Below are 21381 nucleotides of genomic sequence, written 5' to 3'. Positions count from 1 at the left end.
CACAGACATACATACAAACACTCAGACATACGGTCAGACTTAAGTATACATTCATGCAATGTGGTAAGAGCACTCCTCTCTTATGCATAGCATTGAATAATGTAAGTGACTTCAAGATCATCTGTCGTCTGGCGCAATGTCTAACAGAACATTCTACCAAACCAGCAAGCGAGCGAGCTAACGGAGCGAGCGAGGTGCCTCAGCATGGTCAGCATGACCGGTTGGCTGTCATTCGGCCGGTCAGTCAGTCAAGTTAAATTGATATCGAAGTCGTGGTAGTCAGTTGGCGGCTCGTTTTTTTTTACTTTGTGGCAATACCGAAAGGTAGGAAAAAACTATGGCGCTATTGAAGTCGTGATTAAAATTGAGCGTGCCACATACATACATACGCTTGTATTTATGTATAGAAATACATTGTGGATGCAGTTATGCATTATGCTGTTGTAAAGTCCGTTTTGTAAGCTCGTAAATGATGCTCTAGCATCCCAACAGAGATTATACTTGATGGAGTATAGGCCTACAGTTCTGAAGTGGTAGTAGTTTCGCATGACTTTAGAGCCGTCTGAAGAAAATTCTTTAAAAATTCTTAAATCTAGTCAAAGCTAGAGTCTTGTAGAGTGATGAAATTACATAATGAATTTATGAATCTAAAGGTTTCTTATCTTCCTTCCTACTGGTGTATTTTGTATCCGCTGAATACCCTTTGCTCCCGCCACTCTCAGGAAATGTAGGTTGGAAATCTATTTGATCAACGCACGCCTTTTTATGTCTTTTTTCTCGTTTCTGTCAATTCCTTTTGCTTTAACTTAATTTTACCGTGTCCTTTTGTGGTTCTTCTAAAAGTTGGCGTACAAAGTTGCACGTTACGTGGTTTCATTTAAGCAGCATTCCTTGTGACATAAATTATTACCAATTAGGCATGTAAGAGCGCTCAAGAACGACACTCACGAGTATGGTTATATATCACAAAAACTTATCTACTTATGTTCATAAATATATATATATGTTTGAGTTTGTTAATGGAGTTTAAAGGAGCAATCGCAGACCATTTCCAGGTGGAAGAAAGGCCTGAAAGATCGCTTAGTGAGTAGAAATAAGTTATGGTGATTGTATGAGAAAATGTTTTGTACTTCATGGAGGTAGTGCGCTTCTTTAACCATTACTCCAATTGGTATGATTTTGGTTGGGTGGATCGATTCCAGAAATTCCATAATGATTAAACTCAAGCCACTTGATAGTGATGAATCCGCTGAAAATGTACAGTGTTTCCCAAATTTATTTTCAACTCTGATAAGGAAAAAACATCTGATCAAATTTGATGTCAACGCGTAGTTTAAATGAATCAGTCCGTGTCAAATTTGATCAGATGTTATTTAAGATCGAAAATATTTGAAACAACTGTAATTTATGGAAATATCGTATATAAAGCTTTCGGATTCGGAATACTTCTCAAAATATGTGATTTTATAAATATAAACTCTTTTAGAAGTAATTTTGTACCAATCTAGACGTAAAAGCTATGCAATTTCAACTCACACGTTTTGCTTCGAACATTTTTTGAACAAACAAACAAAAAAAAAAATTGGCTTGCAAATTGTTCAACAGAAGAACCGAGCCATAAAACTATAGTTATGTTTAAAACCAACACACAAAATTACAAAAATAAAAACAAAAAAAAAAAGTCGTAACATTCCCATATGAGTAACAGATGATTCATCATTCTTGCGTGGCCTGCTTACCGATCGTGCCGCATGCACAGTTAATGCCACAGCATCCAAGAAGGGAAGCAAGATCACAACCATTGCGATAGCATTCATTTGCATACACGCACACACACACACACACACACACCAGTCACGGCACGGAGAGCTAATCCTGTCCCGTGCGCTTGCCTTTTATTTTTACAAATTGCGCTCGCCTTCCTCGAGAACTGGCTTGAGTTTTCTTCTTTAGGCGCGTTGCGCATGCATTTCTGTCCCATTGCGTCAAACGAATGCATTAATTTTTTTTTAATCAAATTTTCTTATTAATACCCTTTTATGTATGTGCATGTGTGAGTGTGGGGGCAAGTGATCCTCAGCCAGCGCTCGCTTATTTCATGAGTGCGAGCTTGAGTGCAAGTCCGCCGAACTTTCATCTTTCTCCGTTTTTTGTTTGTTTGTTGTATGTGTGTTGTTGTTGTATTGTGTGCTCCATAATATATTTATGTTTGATTCGCTTGCTTGGCGTCGGTTGGCGCGTTTTCTTGCGTTCAGTTGAGCACGATCGCTCAAAGTGTTTGCTTGCAGCACGCCGGTAACGAAGCCGTAAAGTGCGCTTGGACTCTTGTCGATTCTTTGCCTTCGATTCAATTTAGCTTGCACACGTCCTACTCTGCTGCTGAGCACACCTTCGTTCGCATTTTGCATTGTTCGAGTTCTTCTTATCGCAGCGAGTACAACGTGCTGGCATGCGAAGTGTCTGGTAGCCGCGATAAGTGCAAGAAATCGAACGCCAATTCGGTCGAGTAAAAGTGGCAAGTGACTAAGTGGCGGCAGTAGCCTTGAAATAAAAATACGCAAAGTAAATTAATCGAGTGAATTTCACAGAAAAGTTGTGATTGTGAAAACGTTTAAGAAAAAGAGGCATGTTGTTGCTGTTGTTTTATTTTTTGTTGTCTAGTACAGGAACTACTTTTCAACAGACTGGTGATAATGCATGATTGCTAATTAAATGGATGATTAATTGTTTATTATATGTTTTTATGCATCTGCGTATAAAAACATTGGCGTGAAATTGGAAGACAATAAAAAATATAAAATTATTTGGCGATGAAATATTTGGACTTCGTTGAATAAATAATTATAATAATAAAGCAATTAAGTGGTTTTAACTATAAAAAAATTGGAACATAATTTAAAAAAAAACAATGTAAAATTAATTGAAATATAAGCAAAAACAGAAAAGATAAAAATTTAAATTATATAATCACAAAAATAAAATTTTATAAAAAATGGCAAACAAGCAAAAAAAAAGCAATATTGCGAGGTTGTATTACAAAAATTAAACAAATACAATAAATTTATTGTACATTTAAATCAAAAATTATATAAATGACTTTCAATTAAATACCAAAAATGAAACAAATAAATTAAAATATAAAATACATCTTTATAATTTATATAACTTAGTGTTAACCAAATTAAAAAAAAATATTAAACTAGTAAATAATAAATTATAATGCAATATATATTGTACATATAACATATATGAAAATGTTTTGAAGTTAGAAAAATATGCACGAATTAAATAAAAGGTTATTTCCACTTCAATTTCAAAAAATCAATTTTTTTACGATATGTATATACAATGTTTGTACATATATTTAAAAATGTTCTGCAAAAACTTGAAATGAATCCGCCAAATAGTTTCGTAGATGAGAGTATTTGTAAGAATTGGTTAACTTAGTGTAGACGGCTTCCAGAAATTTAAGCGCTTTTTTCTCGATGCTCTGTTTTCAGTGCCGGTGAGCAAAATTTCTCCGAAACGTCTTGCAATTTTCACACGATCTTAAATATATTTGTCAAGTAATGATCAAATAAATGAGATTTTTGAACCCAGTTTTGAATTGTCAATTTTTTCAAAAAGAAAACTTTATATATGTATTTTCATAGTTTTTCAAAAAAAAAAAAAAACACTAAAATTCTATATAGACGGTCATAAAAACTCGAAACTTCAGAAATAAAATAAATTTTTGTTTGGAGGTTTAACTAAATATAAATACTATATTTTATCTCATGTTTTATTTCCATAACGCATTGTATCTGAAATAAAAACTTTCTAAGCTAGCTGATCAGGTTTTTCATAAAACTTTTCACATTTCCTGTCGAAATATATATTTATTGAATTCCACAAGTGGCATGCACTTTTTGCCAAAAACTCTACCCTAAGGTTCTACACAAGAAAAATGTCGATAACGGATAACTGCGGACTATCAAATGGCCAGTTAATTTCCTCTACCATCTTGAGATTCCATCTTATGCAAAGAACTTATGCGATATTATAAAGAAACTTTAGAAATTTTATAGTTACTGTGTTGAAACCCAATTAAAAAAAAAAAAATTAAACAACCAAGACTAGACGGTTGTTTCAGATTCATATATTAAAAACATAAACTAAGCTATAAAAAAAATCAGGTATTCAGCTATCCACGGCCCATAGACATCTTCATGATTATAAATAATTTGTAAACCCACACAGCTTTATCTACCGTTTTCACTACAGTCAAAGATTCGTATATTCTCGCTTACGTGTGTAAGAGATCCTTGGAGCAATTTGAATCGAACCCGCAACTGGTATAAATACAATAAACTGGCATAATCAAATATGGTGTAATATAATTCCCAAATAGTCACTTGTATTGAATAAAACTGAATAATTTTGTTTTTGCTTTTGAATATAACCTTTTGTAACCAGGGGTAGGACTTAATCAGAAAAGTATCGAATCGAACAGCCAATTTCAATGATATTATATTAACATTAAATTACTCCTTTAAGCTTTTAGTCTCATGCTAAAAGTCTACGTAAAATTGTATAATGCAATATTTTATGAGAAATCATATTTCGTATACATATCAAGTATGAAACAAAAAATTTATGTTGCTGATAAATTTGAATCTCGCTCACCGGTTCTCAATGCCATAAAGGTATTATGCGCACTAGATATTTATCTGACTAAGCCAACTTACTTGACTTTTGTGCTTAACCTGGCATATAAATAATCATACATTACATTCGTCTATATAAAATGTGTGTAAATATGTACATAAAAATGCGGTCCAAGTCCACACCGACCCATTTTATAGACCTTAATCTTAAACTAAATAAACTTTGTATGCAAATACAAGTATATACATACACATTAAGTAAACGCGCTTGCAAATCGCTAGCAACAACAACAACATAATTGCTTTACTTAAAGCAATTAAATAAAAATGACGCAGATAATAAAAATAAATAAAAACACTTTAAATGCACGCAGTTGTCACTTCCAAAGCAAAGGTGCCAAGATCGATTTGTTTTTGTTTTAGTGACGGCTGGCGGTGCGAAAGTCGCCAAAATCATGACAATAATTTAAATGAATTAGCAGCAACAACTGTGTGTCATGGCTTGGCAGCGGCCGCACAGTTGAATACTGTAGGAAATACCGCAATGTGATAGCTGAACAATGTAGGAGCAAAAATATTCATTTCGGAAAGTGTTTCGAGGCACAAAATTATACGCACATACACATACTTGCTTACGTGTGGTACTTGGTATTGTTGGTATTTTTAGAGCGTATTTGTCACAAGGCTAGAAAGTGCTTTTAAAGCAGACAAATTATAATGTTGATGATGCAGTTGCCACAAATAGACCTTAATAGGGTGTTTAGACAAGAAATATTGTGCTTTCTAGAGTTAAAATAATTTGAATAATTTGTAAGGAGAAAAATTTTAATATTGTATATTTTTAATTTTTTAATAAAAGAGGGGGATTTTTATCTACTAGCAAGTCAGATAAAAATTAATTATAAAATAAAAATGTACATGTAGAGAATTTAATGTAATTTAATAATCGACGATTGATTTTGAAAAAAATTTAATTCCTTTAATGTCGTTATCTATCTCTAAAATTAATCCCCATACAAAAATTTTTTTTATCACAATAGATGAAAATGATTAAAGAACTAATCAAAATTCAGAATTTTGACGGTAAAAAGTGAGTTTTTGTGAAAAAATGTGCAACTCAGGGTGTCTTAAAAATTCGAAATTTTATTCAAAAATCTCATTCCTTCGATTATTACCTGACATTTCGGAGAAATTTTCCTCACTGGCTGTGAAAACAGTGATTTGAGCAAAAAGCGTTGAATGTTTTGGGAGCCGATTACACTGAGCTATAAAAATTCTTACAAATACCCTCATATCTACGAAACTATTTGCCGATTCTAAAAGACCTACTCCGAAAAAAGTTTTGGCACTACTATACGTCTAAATAAACCCCCCGTTATAAGCACAAAAAAATTGCTTTTTTGAAATTCTATGTGAATATACCCCTTAAAACAAAACAAAAATAATATGAGAGGGCTAGTCAACATTATTTATGCCGTTTGCCAAAATTTGGGCCAAGTGCACTCAAATCGTAAATCACTAAACCAAAAAATATTTTTATCAAAACTTAATGCCATATGAAAATTAATTGATGTTTTGCAATTTTTTTAATTGTATATAAATATATGCGTCCACATGTCTAGGAAGCACTTTCTTCTCTGGCGATTTTTGAAAATTTCAAACTCTTATACAAATTCATAATAAAAAAATGTTTTTATATACAAGAAAGTGTGTCCAAATTTTACCTGAGAATATGCACATAATTATCTGAGTACCTACATGCTTATACATATACTTATACATAGTTACAAGTTGGGGACAAATATTTACCGGCCATATTCGCATGATTCTCGCACACGAAATTAGATGCGCTGCCCACTAAAAACATCTGTCCAACAAACAGCCGTTTCAATTCGGATTATAGAGATATGTAGATATGTATGTGTATGGCTGTAAATATATAAAAGTACGTCAAGCGACAAATACAAATTACAATAAATAATATTAAAAGTCCGCCACACGCTGTAGGCCGCAACAACCCTGCCGCTAAAGACGACCAACGGCATGAATAAAAGCAAAAACAAATTCAAATTAAAATAAAAACTAAATCATTTGCTCAGATTTTTCGCTATTCACTGACATTATAGAACTTTATTTTCTTTCAAAATTTGTTTATATGTGTAAAACCTTTAGGCAGCCAAGTGTAGCCAGCCGCTGAGTAAAGCTTCGCCGTGCACTTGCCAGCTTCTGTTCCGGCATTTGAAAAGCTAACAAAAGAACAAAAAAGAAATACAAAAATAAACATTAAAAAAAATGTTTAAACAAATTACACATTTGCAAAAATAAAAAATACAAATAAAGCGCACAAACAAACGCACTCCACGAGAGTCATGAAGAGTAAATGAGAATGGTGCTCCACAAGTGGAGCGATCTCGCCTAGTTGAGAACGCTGCTAGGCTAGCAGTGCTCGCATTGCTCTCCACTTGCCTGCATTGATCTCACGCCTCTCGTTGTTGGGCGCCAAATTGGCGAGAGCGCGCCAAATATTAAACAGTAACTCACGCTAGCCCCGGCAGTAGCTTTTAGGGGGTCGGGTGTTGTTACCTTTTGCTCACGTCTAGGCATGTGTCTGTGTTTGTAAATAGTACTTGTACTTGCTTAGTTATCGGTTCCGCATTGCGAGCATTGTACCGTAGCTTCTTCCTCACAAGGTTCAGAGCAACGGCAAACTGTGCGGCTGCAAAGAGTTTTCAGTTAACGCAGATATTTCGAGACATAACGACCGTAGAACGCGACGGCAGAACGCGTTTCATACGAAGCACAAAAACTATTTTATTTTTATTTTTTAAATTAGTAAATGATATTAATTCAAAGATACTGCAAAGCAAGCATTGACTGTAGAATTGATCTCAACAAAGTGAAGACAAGAAATACTAGAAATGTAATGAAAAATTTTGGCGTGTAAAACATGTTAAAAAATAGCAAAAAGTAAATAAAAATATAAAAAGCGATCGAGCAATATTGAAAACGAAAAAAAATTAAAAAACAAAAATACCAAATTTTTTTACAATGATATTTATTATATATATTTTTTTTAATTGAAAACATTTTTTTTTTGTTTATTGTGCCAAAAAACAGTTTGCAAAATTCTTGCCACTCTAATAATAAATAAATTTACGCAAAGTAGTGCAGCTGCAAAATTATTATATTTTTGCTTTGGAATTGTGTGAATATGCTGCTTGCAATCGGATATCGCGTGGGTGGCCAGCTGAAGAAGCGGCTCCTGGCAAATCTATTTACATACATTCATACATATGATGTTGTACGACACTTGGAGGCATTTTTGATTTGATTTATGAGTTTAGATTGTTTTCTTACTATTTTTACGTCACACATACATACAGCTTTGTTGCATTTGTGCATCATTTTGCCGGTAGAACTAAAATTGACAAGATCCATGTATAACGGCGAAAAATATTTGGTACCGTTCAGTAGTGCATTTGATGCCGAGGAAGGTGCATAGAGTGCTTAATTACTATAAAAATATATATAGGTATCAAAAATACAGTTAGAACGTTTTAAAATGAGTTAATTAATTGAAAAAAAGTATATTATATGAAAAATTTAAACATAAATAATATATAATATTAAGAAATTAAATAATATGTATATTATTAAATCAAAAAATGGTTGTTTAAAATATTATACTTATATAAAATTTAATAATTTTTATTAAAAATTTAATGCAAATTTTCTATCATAAATTCAAAAAATAAATTAAATAAATACAAGTATCTATATAAGTACATACCTAAATAAATATATCATATATAAAAATAAAATCCTTATAAAATAAATATAATATCATGCCAATATAAACTTTAATTATTTTTATAATGAAAAAATTAATTACAAAATTTTCAAAAAACAGTAAAAAATTATTCAAATGTTAATGAATATTTACTATCAAAAATTCTAAAAATAAAATTAAAATAATGGAAATATTTTTATATATGTCTAAATAACTATATTATATATAAAAATAAAAGCTTTATAAAATATTAAGCTAGTATAAAATTTAGTTCTTTTTATAATAAAAAATTAATGTTAAAAATCAAAAATAACGAAAATTGTCTATAAAAATCTAAAAAATAAATTAAAATAAAGAAATCTCTTTATGGTATATACATATATCAATTAATTAACAAATAAATAATAAATTAATTAATTAATTAAAACAAGAAAACATGTTAAAATAGGTTTTCCATACCTGAACTTGATTTCGATTGGACAGTTTGTACGGCAGCTATGCTATGTGCTGTAGTAGTCCGATCTGAAAATTTTTTCGAAGATGGTTTTGTTGCCTTGAAAAAAATCCATGCCAAATTTCATGAATATATCAAGAAAAAATTTTTTCCATGCAAGTACTTGAGTTTGATCGGTCAGTTTTATGGCAGCTATATACTATAGTGGTATCCTTCTTCTCAGCAGCTTCTTGGGGGAGATAAGAACGTGCGTGATATTTCAGTACGATATCTCAATACAACATACAGATAGACAGACGGGCATGGTTCAATCGGCTCAGTTCAAGTGATAATTTATATATATATTTTATAAGGTTTCCGACGTTTCCTTTTGGGTGTTACAAACTACCTGGCAAACTTAATATACTCTTAGGGCATAAAAATCAAATTGCTTCATAAACAGATATAAATTTATAAATATGGCATAAAAAAAAAGTTCAATAAAAGTATTAATATCGCCCAGAAACGCATAAAATCGATAACTGATACATTTGAACAAGAGAATACATATATGTATACTTGTATATGTAGATATGTACAATTATAGTGAAAAAGATTAATATTGTAAATATGGCTGTAAATGACGGCAAACTGATATCCACAGTCAATCACGGTAAAAAATAAAATAAATCACAAAAGAACACAAATAAATTAAATGTAAAAATAAAAAAATAAAATAAAAATTAATAAATAAAAATAGATTAACAGAAATACTTTATATTTAATAACTATCTTTAAATTACATTAAATAATATTTTAATTTAATATTTTAAAATTCAGTTTATAAATTTGCCTGCTACCAATATTTAAAAAAAAAATAAACAAAATAATACTAAATTATTACTTATATATAACTATAAAATACAAATGTGTGGAAAAACCAGATAAAAAATGTGAAAACGACTAAAAATATGCCGAAATAATTTTTCAGAGTAATGCCGAGTTGACAGTTCTTGAACGGATATAAATTCAGTACGTTTCGTTTACTTAGACCCGCCAGTCATGGAAACCGACAGATAAAAAAGATATCTCACTGCATTCGTTTTGTATGTTTATTCTTCTCTGATAGACTTGGATAACTCCATATATAATATATATATTATCTACAGATAAGATCAATGCTTTTCAATTTCTGTATGGTGTAGTCAAAGAACAAATTACGATATATTTGTACGGCTGAGGTGTCATCGAAGTTAAGTGTAGTACTTTGATATTCGGGATTGGGAAAAATTTCTCCCAACTACACTCATAAATAGTCCCACTGACCAGGAAACGATCGTAAGAGGTCTAGTGAGCTCCTCGCCCTCAGCAAATTTCATGGAGTTCTAAATGGATGCTGCCCGATCAGGACTCAGACGGCAAGATTAAAAGTTTGATCGGATGTCAGTTGCATAAGTTGCTTAGAAGAGGATGAGATGCAATCTTCTCAATTCTTCCTTTTCTAATGCTCAGTCGAACAATTGGTCGTAGACGACTTCACATTTATACACCTCTCCGTTTGTCGGATGTAGAGCAAGTAATCTAAAAAAATTGGGGAAAAGCTTAAAAAAATATTCTCATGGGTGGAAATCTCAAATAACCAAGATCAAAAACAGTCAAATAATAATAAAAATGAATGAAATTAAAGCTAAATAAGCGTAATGGATAAAAAAAAAATATATATATATATAAATTCAATAAAATGTTTTAAAATAAAATAAATAACAATTTAATGCATCTAAAATATTTTCCGACCGCCTAACATCCCGTTAAAAAAAATTAAAAATACTGGTGGACAAGAAATTCGTTTCTTCTTTACCAGTGTGGACAATCGAAGCAATTTAATTAATATTTAATCAGATATAAACAATGCAAAACTAATAAAAAATCTCAAAAATTATATTTCAGTATTGAAGACGTGTAAAAATTATTAAATGTGAATAAAGAACAGTGCAAAAGAACTAAAACTTTGCGATTTGCATAAAAAGCGCTTGTGATAAAAAAAACAGAAACAAAACATACGTACTAAGATAAAGATTCCTACCGAATCAAAAGACTTGAAAACAAAGCAAAAATCGAACTCAACTTGTATCCAAAGCGCATACACAGCAATTAGCAATGGATATTGATTACCTCGCATACTTGGAGACCTTTTGGGCTTACTTCCCCTACCTCTTCTACAGCTTTGTCTTCCTCACGCTTATACCGAAATCGCTGCGACGCATCAAAACTTTTGCCGACGCTGACTACGAAGCCAACCGTCACAAATATCATCGCTGCTATGCGCCGGACATTTGTTGTCATACAATGGGAGAAGCGGTGCCCAAGCCGAAACCGCGCAAAGCCGTAACACGCGTCTACCCGAAACGACACAGCACTGCGGGCACCACCGAAGCTTACTACGGCAAACAGGACACGACGCCGACGACGACAGTCAATCACATTAAACGACAGGTTGAACCAGCGTCAATACAAACCAACACACATGTCAATCAAATTGCGAAAATGTTCGAGAATGTGCCAACGGTGACGGTGTCACCCGCGCTCTTGGGCAAGAAAATCAATCGAGTCACACCAACCATACAATCGCAGGATGATGCCGACAGCGTTGAAGACGTCGCGCATGCGTCACCACCACCGCCGAAATCAACGCTGAATGCATCACGCCTCTCGCAGCTCCTCTCACAGGAGCAACTGGAGAATTCGCTGAGTTTGTTGCAAGAGACAAACACGGATGAAGAACAGAATTGCTGGCGCGACTCACCGCCACGACGCACGAAACGACGCGCCAACGCGCCCCCCACGTTGCATTACAACGGCGCCGGCACATCTACAACGCCATCGACCGCCTCGCCAGTCGCTTCGTCGCCACCCTCCGACTCACCACCATTATCCGCCTCGCCGCTCGCCTCATCGCCGGTGCTTTTCCGTCCGCAACTGAATATAAAATCCAGTTTAGAGGATATTTTCGCCGCTATCGCGCGCAACGCGGAGAAAAGCGAGAATTTCATATATGCCGGCTGCAAGTCACTGTCGCCCGTCACCTCCATCGATGACATACTGTCGCAGCGTCGCCTGTCACGTCCGCTCTCCGCTTACTCGATCAGCGATCTGTTGAATGAGGAGAGTAGCACAGCCATGGATGAGGCGCGCGTGGAGAACTTTCTGTCAGTGCTTAACAAGACTTGAACGGGGCGCTAACGCTAGCGCAAGTGCATGCGGGGCAGCGGAAGCGCGCAACAGTTGGAGTCACCATATGCATACCTATATGTGTAAAGGCGTGTGTGTATATGTGGCGTATAGAAATATATTTTGAGTGGTTGGGGCTGTGAAGTAGTTTATGAAATCAAGGATGGGTGTGTACTTTTAGTTAGCATGTGTTTGCTTTCTGGCGCGCTTGTATATGTGTGTGTATGTATGCGTAGCGTACTATAATATATACTGTATATGCATTAGCCTTAAGTTATATAGCATTGTAAAAGTTGACAGACAGCGTTTAGTAGTCGCAGTGAAATGTCAAAGTGCCATGCAAGCAATGTCTCAGCAACAACAACAATAACAAAAACAGCAAAAGCTGCCGCGACACACATGCCTGTGAACATATTATATATTGAGATTTGTGTGCCGCCAATGCACGCCTGGTTGACAAGCGCTCCGGCAAGCAGCTGCAGTTGCAGCTGTTCCAGCGATGAGTCAGCGCAGCCAAAGCGGACGTCAGTCACAAGTCAGCGCTGAATTGCGGGATGCAAAAAAAAACGAAGTTTCAATGGAAAAAATATATAAAAATTTTAGTTTTTGCAATAATATTTTTCTATGCAATGCGCCTAGTTGTTGTTGTAGTATAATGTGTGATGCGTCCAGGAAAAACAAAACTGTGAATATCCAATTAATTTTTATGACTTTATTATTGTGTAACTCTTTGTATGCGCATAAATTGTAATTTTTATTACTCACACTGCAGTTACACGTCTATTTAAATGAGTACAGTTATAAGTTCCAGTGTATGTATGTATATATGTATGTGTAGATAAAGACACATACATATACATATTTACTTCAATTATTGCAAAAATAATTTTAAATCGCAAAGCAAAACAAAAAAGTAAAAAGTCAACAACAGCATTTGAACCGTTATTTACTACTAACCATTTGGCTACTAAGCCAATAAATGCAGGAAGCAAGTCTTTTGCTTGTCTGAAGTCTTATCTAACTATAATTATCTGTCAACTTAAAGCATTAAACTATAGTCTAATTAATGCCTTGTCATTACTTTTACTTTACCCTCGTGTAAGCCAAGCTAAGTGGCGCTGCATTTGTGCAATTGCCGGTTAATTTAAATAAATATGCTTATTTAAATTGTATTTTATGTAAATGTTTGAGTATGATCTGTACTTATTATGTAATATTTATATGAATTATGCAAATAGCTGAACTATCTACATATACACATGCATACATACATATACATATGTATATAAGTACATATATTTGTTGGCGGAGATTACAGCGCACTTGTGACGCCTCTTTATTGCTAGTTTTGTACATATGTATGTGTGTATTTATATATTTTATTTGAAACGAAAGTTTAATGCCAGTATCTCACGAACGACTAATATGTATAACTTTAACGATTGTATATATTATTTTTTTAATTAATAAGTATTAACAATTTTATGAAGTGTAAATAAATAAACGAACGTATGCTATTTTTAGCAAATCACAAAGTGATTTTATTGACTTTTTTTTTAATTGCAAAAAACAAAATTTTCATTTCTTTTGTAATATAGGTAGTGTTAGGTTAGTGTTAGGGCGCGATTAGCTTGCTGAAAACGGATATTTTAATTGAATAAAAAACAAAATTTTTTAATTTTATATGAGATTACTAGTTTTAGGGCAGAAAATAAAAAAAATTTTAAGAAGCACATATATTCTGGCAGTATAAAAATACGATTTTTCGGAATTAAAAAAATCGATTACATCAAATATTTCAAAGGTATATTTACACATATTTTAACAACACACATTAAAGCTTTTGGAGAAAAAAATTTATATCTTCGATATCTTCGGCGCAATCTGCTGCAATCGGTTCTCCGGAAACCTAAAAAAAATAACTGCTAGGCAATAACCTATGGTTGAAAAATATTTACATAAGTTTGAAAAAATTAAATTTCGCAAAATTGTGGTCGATTTTTGTCAAAATTCGATTTTTAATCAAATCAAAAAACTGGTATGAAATTGTATGGCGAATTCAGTATATATAGAACATACAGAAAAAAATGTAATATTGCTCGGATCATTTGTCTCCAAGTAGTCACTCAAGCAAATCATAAAACTGTAACTGAAAAGTTTGATCTCGATTTAAAATTTTAGTCATTTTAGTCACCTAAAAATACAGTAAATACCAAAAAATAAAGTAAACTTTTTTGAAAATGCAATATTTAAACTGAGAGTGGTCGATTCAACCAATCCCCTCCCTCGTTGATTAAGGCAAGTACCTATAAACATACTTCGAAAATGTGTGATTTTAGTATTGTATGCCAGGTTAATCTCATAATGACTGGGTTGGCGTACTGAAATCAACTCTCTCTCTCTATCTCCCTTTTCGCTTAATTTAATATTTCGTCAAGAGGTTGTCCGGAAATCATTTATCGAGCGACATGTTGCTGGCGTGAAACAATTACATGGAGAAACCACAAGTTACGCGCTTCCGGTAGGAAAGTTGTGGCTTTACGGACTAACGACATGGTGAAAGCAATGGGAATTCTCTTTCTCCTTGTGCAAGTTCTTGATAAATTTCTAATAAAATTTCTATCTAAATACCCGTTCAACAGTTAATTCCATTTCGTTGCCATTTCTCTGGAATCACGCATGATCAGAGTGTATATTCTTAAGATATTGTAAAGCCCGTTTTGTTTCATTACTCATATTTACTTTAGATTTTCATAACCTCAACCAAATGTATATTTAAAGCATTAGTAACTTCTAATTCCTTCTAATCTTTGCAAAATTCTATCTATTGTTCTTTTTTTCATATCCTTCTATATTACTGTACTTTTTCATTAAATCAAATTTTAAAGCTCATCAAATAAATGTCACAGAATGTATATCACTATAATAGATATTAATATAACTGTCCTAAGATGTTACTATTCTAAGAATTCACTATTCTAGATAGTTACTCACAATTTTCCACATCTATGCATGTGTGACTATGAGTGTTGTCTTGTGTTTCGAGTGCACTCAATTCAAAATTATCTTTCATATTTGTTCAATTGACGCAAATTAATTTATTTAAAGTGTGTACGCTTTTAGCTAATAGCATCATAAATATTAACAAATTGAGCGGAAAACATTTTTATATAAATACATAACATACTTGTATATGGTATACATATGTGTGCATATGTAGTACATACGATACATATACGTGTATATTGCAAGAAGAGCAAAATTTTGATGAAAATTTACGCTGTTGAAGGCACTTCTACTCGATTTGTTTCGAGTACATATTGTACATCCTCAAATCAAACGCTGTCTTAAGTGTGTTCTTTGTCTGCACTATTCTTCGAAACTTACTTAACATTTTATTATATATTCTTAGTATGTGAAGTTTCACACCCAAATACAATAATTTGAATTGCATGTGTGAGTGTTAGCTCGTCACGCCGACATTTCCTTCAAAGGATTACCACCTTAATATCCATGTTCCAGATATAAAATAGCTAATAAAAACAGGATTAAAACCTTAAGCATATTTTCGAAGTCCCAGCGAATCTCATAAATAATAAAATAAAAAAACCCGCCATAAAAGTGTCATCATTTAACAGAGGTGTAAGCACCCAATTATTTTATATAGAAGATTGACGCCAACAATTTTTATTCCTGCGAGTTTGTAGTTTTTAGCAAGTCATTTAAGCTTTTCCATACGCCCATATATCCATATTTGCTACAAAGTTGACTGGCGCCTATAAAAATCCATTTTCCACTTTACATTTTTGATGTGCGTTGCCGCATGATTTGCAAATATTTATATGAATATGTTACTCTTTCCCCTTTTTGACTTTTTTTTTGCAATTCTGGCCGTAAGCCACACCAGCAAATCGCGGCTTAGCACTTTGAGTGCGCGGATATTGCAAAATGTAAATATCTACAAAAAAATGCACAGAACCACATGCATATGTATGTATGTATGTATGTGTGTGTGTATAAATGCACGATAAGTTCCATAAACAAATTCATAAAGAGATATATCTCGCTTGTCTGTCTGTTGCTATTGTTGTTGTAGGTTGTCAGTGCAAAAGCCAATGAACTTTAACTTCAACTTGTTGCATGCCGCCAGCTCGTAGGCGAAACGCACACGCCCATACACACATACATACATATATGTATATATATTTATGTACTATACTTAACATGCATACATAAATATATATGTGTGTACATATTCACATATCATTGAGCAAATAATCATAAGCAAATAAAGCGCGCATAAGAGCAGCAACAAGAACAACAGCAAATAAACGCAACACACAGCGATCGCAACCAATTCATAAACAAGCAGGCAAACTGAATTGAAGTTATAGAATAAAGAATAAAAAAGGAAAAATATTAAATTATATGAAATGCAATGCAGCGAGTAATCAAGCAGTCAAAGCGTCAATCAGCCAGGCCAGCCAACTAGGCAGTTAGTTTGCTTGCCAACTAAACGTCCAATCAGCCGCGCCACCAGCGGTATGAATGTGTGTGTGTGTGTGTGGGTATAAGTGTGTTGTATGGCCTACCTTACACACACATGCTTGCATAAATAACACATAGTGAGGCTTTTGGGTCGCCATTGACAGCGGGTCCACATTGGCTGCGGTTGTGCCATGTTGTCAATTAATTCAACCCAATTTACGTACTCCACCGTCAACGGCAATTCACTTCAGTTGAGTGTTGCAGCAGTGATAAAAAGGGCTAGCTGTTTACATACACACATATATGCATATGTGCATACAAATACATATGTATATAGACTCGTACATACATGCATACATATATACTTAGCTACTTGCACATACAGTTATTTTTTACGCTGCGATTGAGTGCAAGCTGGTTACTTCCCTTTTATGTGCATTTAAAATTCTTGGAGAGCTATACTTACAAAGAACTTACTAATACATACACAGCTTCGTATAAATATATGTCACTGCCTGCATGCAAAACTTTGAACTTTCTTCTTGATAAATTAGTTAAGCGAAAGGTTTTTAGTGTTGCTTAGATATTTCCGTAATTAAACTTTATTAGATGATTCAAATATATTATAAATAAGCATACACACTATAATGTATTAAAAAAAAAATCTTAACCTCAACATAGGTATCTTCAACAATGAGAAGTTATCTTAGGAACGTTTTTTATTTATTGTGAATTTTCAGCTAAAAAAAAAAATATTTTTTTGATAATAATACATACTTATATTATATACAAAACTTTCTAAATTTGCTCCAAATTCTCAGTTTAATTGAGACCATTTTGAACACAAAAATATACTAGTATATTACAAAACATTATAGTTTCATATCATCGGTTCAAATTTGACGTGGACTGACAAATACCATATATGCTCCTGAGCCAATACTAACGCTAATTGCAAGCCTCAGCTGGGATAGGTGTCAGTACCGTCAGTACCGTCAGTGCCTTTAGTGAATTTTGGTTTTTTATTTCGGCTTATTTTTGGAGCGCCAATCGCTAGATTATTAGACAGTTTCAACGTAGTTTTAGGTCTTTTGGTACGCGTCTAGTATTGGCACGATTCATACCCAAAACATAAAAGAGCGGGATGGACGCCTGACGTGAGGCAAATTTTCGATGACTTCGCGACCTTTATGCCACGCACATACTTGTGTTAATGTTAAAGTATACTCCACAAAACACTTCTGCAACATTTTCAACGTTTCCCTAGCCTTGGTTTCATTGGAAACATAAAATTTCAAGCAAACTGGTTGTCAATATTTTTTCTATGGTAAAAATGGCCAGACAAACTTTTCGCGTCGTAAACAAACAGATGTCAAACACACACTAATTTACATATGGAAATCAAACTTCACATAAACATAAAAAAAGATTGTACCAATCTAGGAAGAAATTGTTTATCGATTCGTTTTGCAGTCGCATAGTTTAAATGAACCAGTTAAATTTGATCAGATGAGTTATGCAACAATAGTCAAGTCAACTGCTTCAAAGAAGTTCTAACTCTGAAAATTTTGCCTGGGAGTAAAAAAAAATAAATCGTATTTTTTTCTTTCAAGCTTTATTAAAGATCTAGTCAGCGTATACAATAAATATTACATTGAGATTTTACTACAAAATGGCGGCTACTGGGTCAATCTTTAAAATTAAGAAGTCCTCTAAGAGCATTTGTGATTCTAAAACTTGTGCTATCTGATAAGAAAAAAAAGACAACGGGAACTTAAATCTCATAAGACTTGTTAGTAAAGTCTGTATATTTTTAGCTTTATATAGATGTTGCACCAAACGGTACTTGTAAAACAAATATTAAATTTTAGACCATAAAAATTAGCAGTAATTGTAGTTAATCGGTTATTAAAAAAAAACGTAATATTAAGTGGATAAATGCGATTTTGCTTGATTTTCAAAAAGTAATTTCGAGAACAGGGGTTTAAAGTGTCAGCCTCAAGCTTAAAGCCTCAGCTGACTGATCCATACACTTCGACTCTACAGCGGTTTAAACAAGGAAACAACTTTTTTCACTATTTTATCAATTCAAACATGTTTATATAGCTTTAAAGTGTACTTTAAGCAAAAAAATCGTATTTTTTTAAGGTCTAAACCCTAACTACTTAATTGAGACTTATTTAGAAAGCTAAACAGCATTACTTTGTCATGTAATTATTCGTAACGAATGACTTAAAAAGTATACTGTGTAACGCTAAACACAATATTTTTTAATTATTAATAAATATATTTATCAATTTTAAATTCGAATTTCTGAAGACCAGATCCAATAACTATGAATAAAAATTGGCTTGATATCTCTCACTTCCTATACAAAATAGTCGGTAGAATTTATTAAAATGATTGATTGAACGGCATAAACGGGAAATATTCTACTTATCATTCTGCACAACTTTGTCTAAGGGAATATGGGTCTAAAACCGGTTTTGAGGCAACGAGTTTATAGTTGAAGTTTAATTTTAAGAGATAATAAAAATTTCTCGTCAGTTTTTGAGATATCCGAACGACATTAAATCATAGGTGCGTTTTGAGATACATACTTAACACTTGTACATATGTACATATGTCCTTATATATCTGCCTAAATATACAACAACTGTTCAAGCAACAGTTACAATATTTTAGCAAATAATGTGTCATGCGATTAAACAGTTGTCAATATTACACATGCAAAGTTGTATAACAAAAACCAAAAACAAAAAGAAAAATCAAAAATTGTCTGCGGTCAAATATATCTTCACACAAAAAAAAAACGCTAATGACAATCAAAGTCAAAAGTAATTTTTTATACAAATTTTAACTATTGAGCACTTATAAATATGTATATATCTATAAAGACTCTTGTTTAAGTGTCACTACAACGCATGGTTGTGTGTTGTCCAAACAAATACTGGACATTCGCAATCAATTTCGTGTTTTTATCAGTAAATTTTTATGAATCATCGTTACTTCGTTATGCCTAAGTGGCTAAGAATTGAAATTCATACTCTTTGGCACATTCCCTTCATGGCGATTTTATGGTGTGAACGAGAGAGTAAAAAAACAAAACAAAATATACATACATACATATGCATTGAAAAATGTAAACACTACAAAAGCTACAATGTTAAATTTGCATTTTCGAGACAGCTTTACGAGTAAACGGTTACACATAACAGTATATATTTGTTTGGCTAAAAGGTGTTAATCATTGGAGGGTCTATAAACAAATGAGGGATTGGCTGGCTTGATTTAAGCTGATGCTTTTTTGAAGATGTTAAGGCGAAATTTGGAATTTGGGAAGATCACTTTTAATTTTATGCAATACAGGGTGGTTCAAATAAATAATTATAGTGTGGTTTAAAGCTTTTTTTTTTATACGCACGAAAAAAATTGTGAGTTTTACGGAATTAAAAATGTCATTAATGTGTCAAAAAATATGTTAAATGGGGTCAATACTTTTATTAATTTATATTTAATATTACTACCAAATTGATATATGATTGATTTTAGCGAAACTTTATCAACAAATATATTAGAATGTTCAAAAAAAAAAAATAAGTTAATTAAATTTATGTGAGATATTAATATTAAATTAGGCAATGGAATATGAACGAAAAGTAAAAAAATAATAAATTAATATTAAAAATATTATATTTCAAAATTTCTAGAGATATTTTTGTATTCTCGTTTTGAAAAAACATCACTTTCTTGAAATACGGTAAAAATAGCAAAAAACGTGAACTACGACTGAAAAGAAGTTACATATAATACCCTTTTCCATATAAAGACTTCATTTTGATCGGCCAGTTTATATAACAGCTATATGCTATAGTAGTCCGATATCGACAACACCGACAAATGAGCAGCTGCTTCGGGAGAAAAGGACGTGTACACAATTTGAGATCATTATCTCAAAAGCTGACTGACTACTTCACGAATACACAGACAGACAGACGGACATGGCATACAAATTTAAATAAGGTTAGACTACCTAATCAAATGTAAACAGTAAATTTAAATACTAAAATTCCTATAATTAAGAACAAAAATATTCATTATTAAAATCAATGAAAAAAAATTCGCGCTAAAAGTTTCCAAACAACACCGTATTTATACCAACTTTTAAACTACGAATTATACACAGCATACTGACATCAATAACGGCTAGCAAAATAGCAAATGAATAATTTTAATATTGATGAATCATCACTTCTAAGATTTGTATAAACATCTACATATTTAAAAAGCTACTCTGATGTTAATGCCTTTTTTGTATTAACATTTTCAGTTTTCGGTAGACTACTCTTCATTATTTCTTATTAGCAGATCAAGACTATTGATACCGCTGCCGTAATCGAAAATTTCTTTGAAAACATTTTATTCGTGCCATAAAAGTAATATGTTATTAATTATGTGATTAACCTGTTTTGAATTACCCTACTAAAAAATGATGATGCAAGCTTGTCTTCGCAAGTACTGCCCCGCCTTATAGGGGTATTGTTGTGTATATTCTCAATGCTAACTTAAACGACTACAAGACAGGAGAAAATTGATATAAAGTAGTTAATAGAGGCTTATTAAGCGATATATTTAATATATCTATTGTAGTTTTATATTTGTATTCATTCATTCATAAATTGATAACAAATCTTTATTAATGGGGATAAAGCTATTAAGGAGTAAGTGGAAGTTCCAACAACTTAACATTAGAATATAAAATTAAAGAACGATTTATTATGTTTACTATTAAATTT

General features: G+C 32.6%; 2 protein-coding genes across 25 annotated transcripts in view; both read left to right on the top strand.

Annotated features, from left to right (window-relative positions):
- The window catches only part of Svil (Supervillin), a 368637-nt gene that overhangs the window by 335363 nt on the left and 11893 nt on the right, over positions 1–21381 (top strand). The gene's annotated exons all lie outside the window — the stretch shown is intronic.
- LOC106627367 (uncharacterized) lies at positions 2251–13636 on the top strand. 7 transcript variants are annotated; one of them, XR_011397028.1, is made up of 4 exons: positions 3717–7613; positions 8030–8178; positions 9861–9975; positions 10039–10761. XR_011397028.1 is itself a non-coding variant. In XM_036364554.2 (2 exons), exon 2 carries the CDS (start codon positions 11027–11029, stop codon positions 12095–12097), a length of 1071 nt encoding a protein of 356 aa, XP_036220447.2. In that variant the 5' UTR covers positions 2251–2562; positions 10817–11026; the 3' UTR covers positions 12098–13636. The 7 variants fall into 7 exon arrangements, 6 of the variants coding, with proteins under 6 accessions (XP_036220447.2, XP_036220445.2, XP_014102933.3 ...); XM_036364554.2 differs by lacking the exons at positions 3717–7613; positions 8030–8178; positions 9861–9975; positions 10039–10761 and adding exons at positions 2251–2562; positions 10817–13636; XM_036364552.2 differs by lacking the exons at positions 3717–7613; positions 8030–8178; positions 9861–9975; positions 10039–10761 and adding exons at positions 2251–2624; positions 10817–13636.

Source organism: Bactrocera oleae, chromosome 6 (genome assembly GCF_042242935.1).
Source record: "Bactrocera oleae isolate idBacOlea1 chromosome 6, idBacOlea1, whole genome shotgun sequence".
Lineage (NCBI taxonomy): Eukaryota > Metazoa > Arthropoda > Insecta > Diptera > Tephritidae > Bactrocera > Bactrocera oleae.
The sequence above is the reverse complement of the archived record's forward strand: the minus strand, read 5'-3'. Positions and strand labels throughout refer to the sequence as shown.

What these genes read in the sequence shown, in the direction of transcription:
- LOC106627367 (XM_036364554.2), top strand. Translation starts at nt 11,027, where the DNA reads ATGGATATTGATTACCTCGCATACTTGGAGACCTTTTGGGCTTACTTC.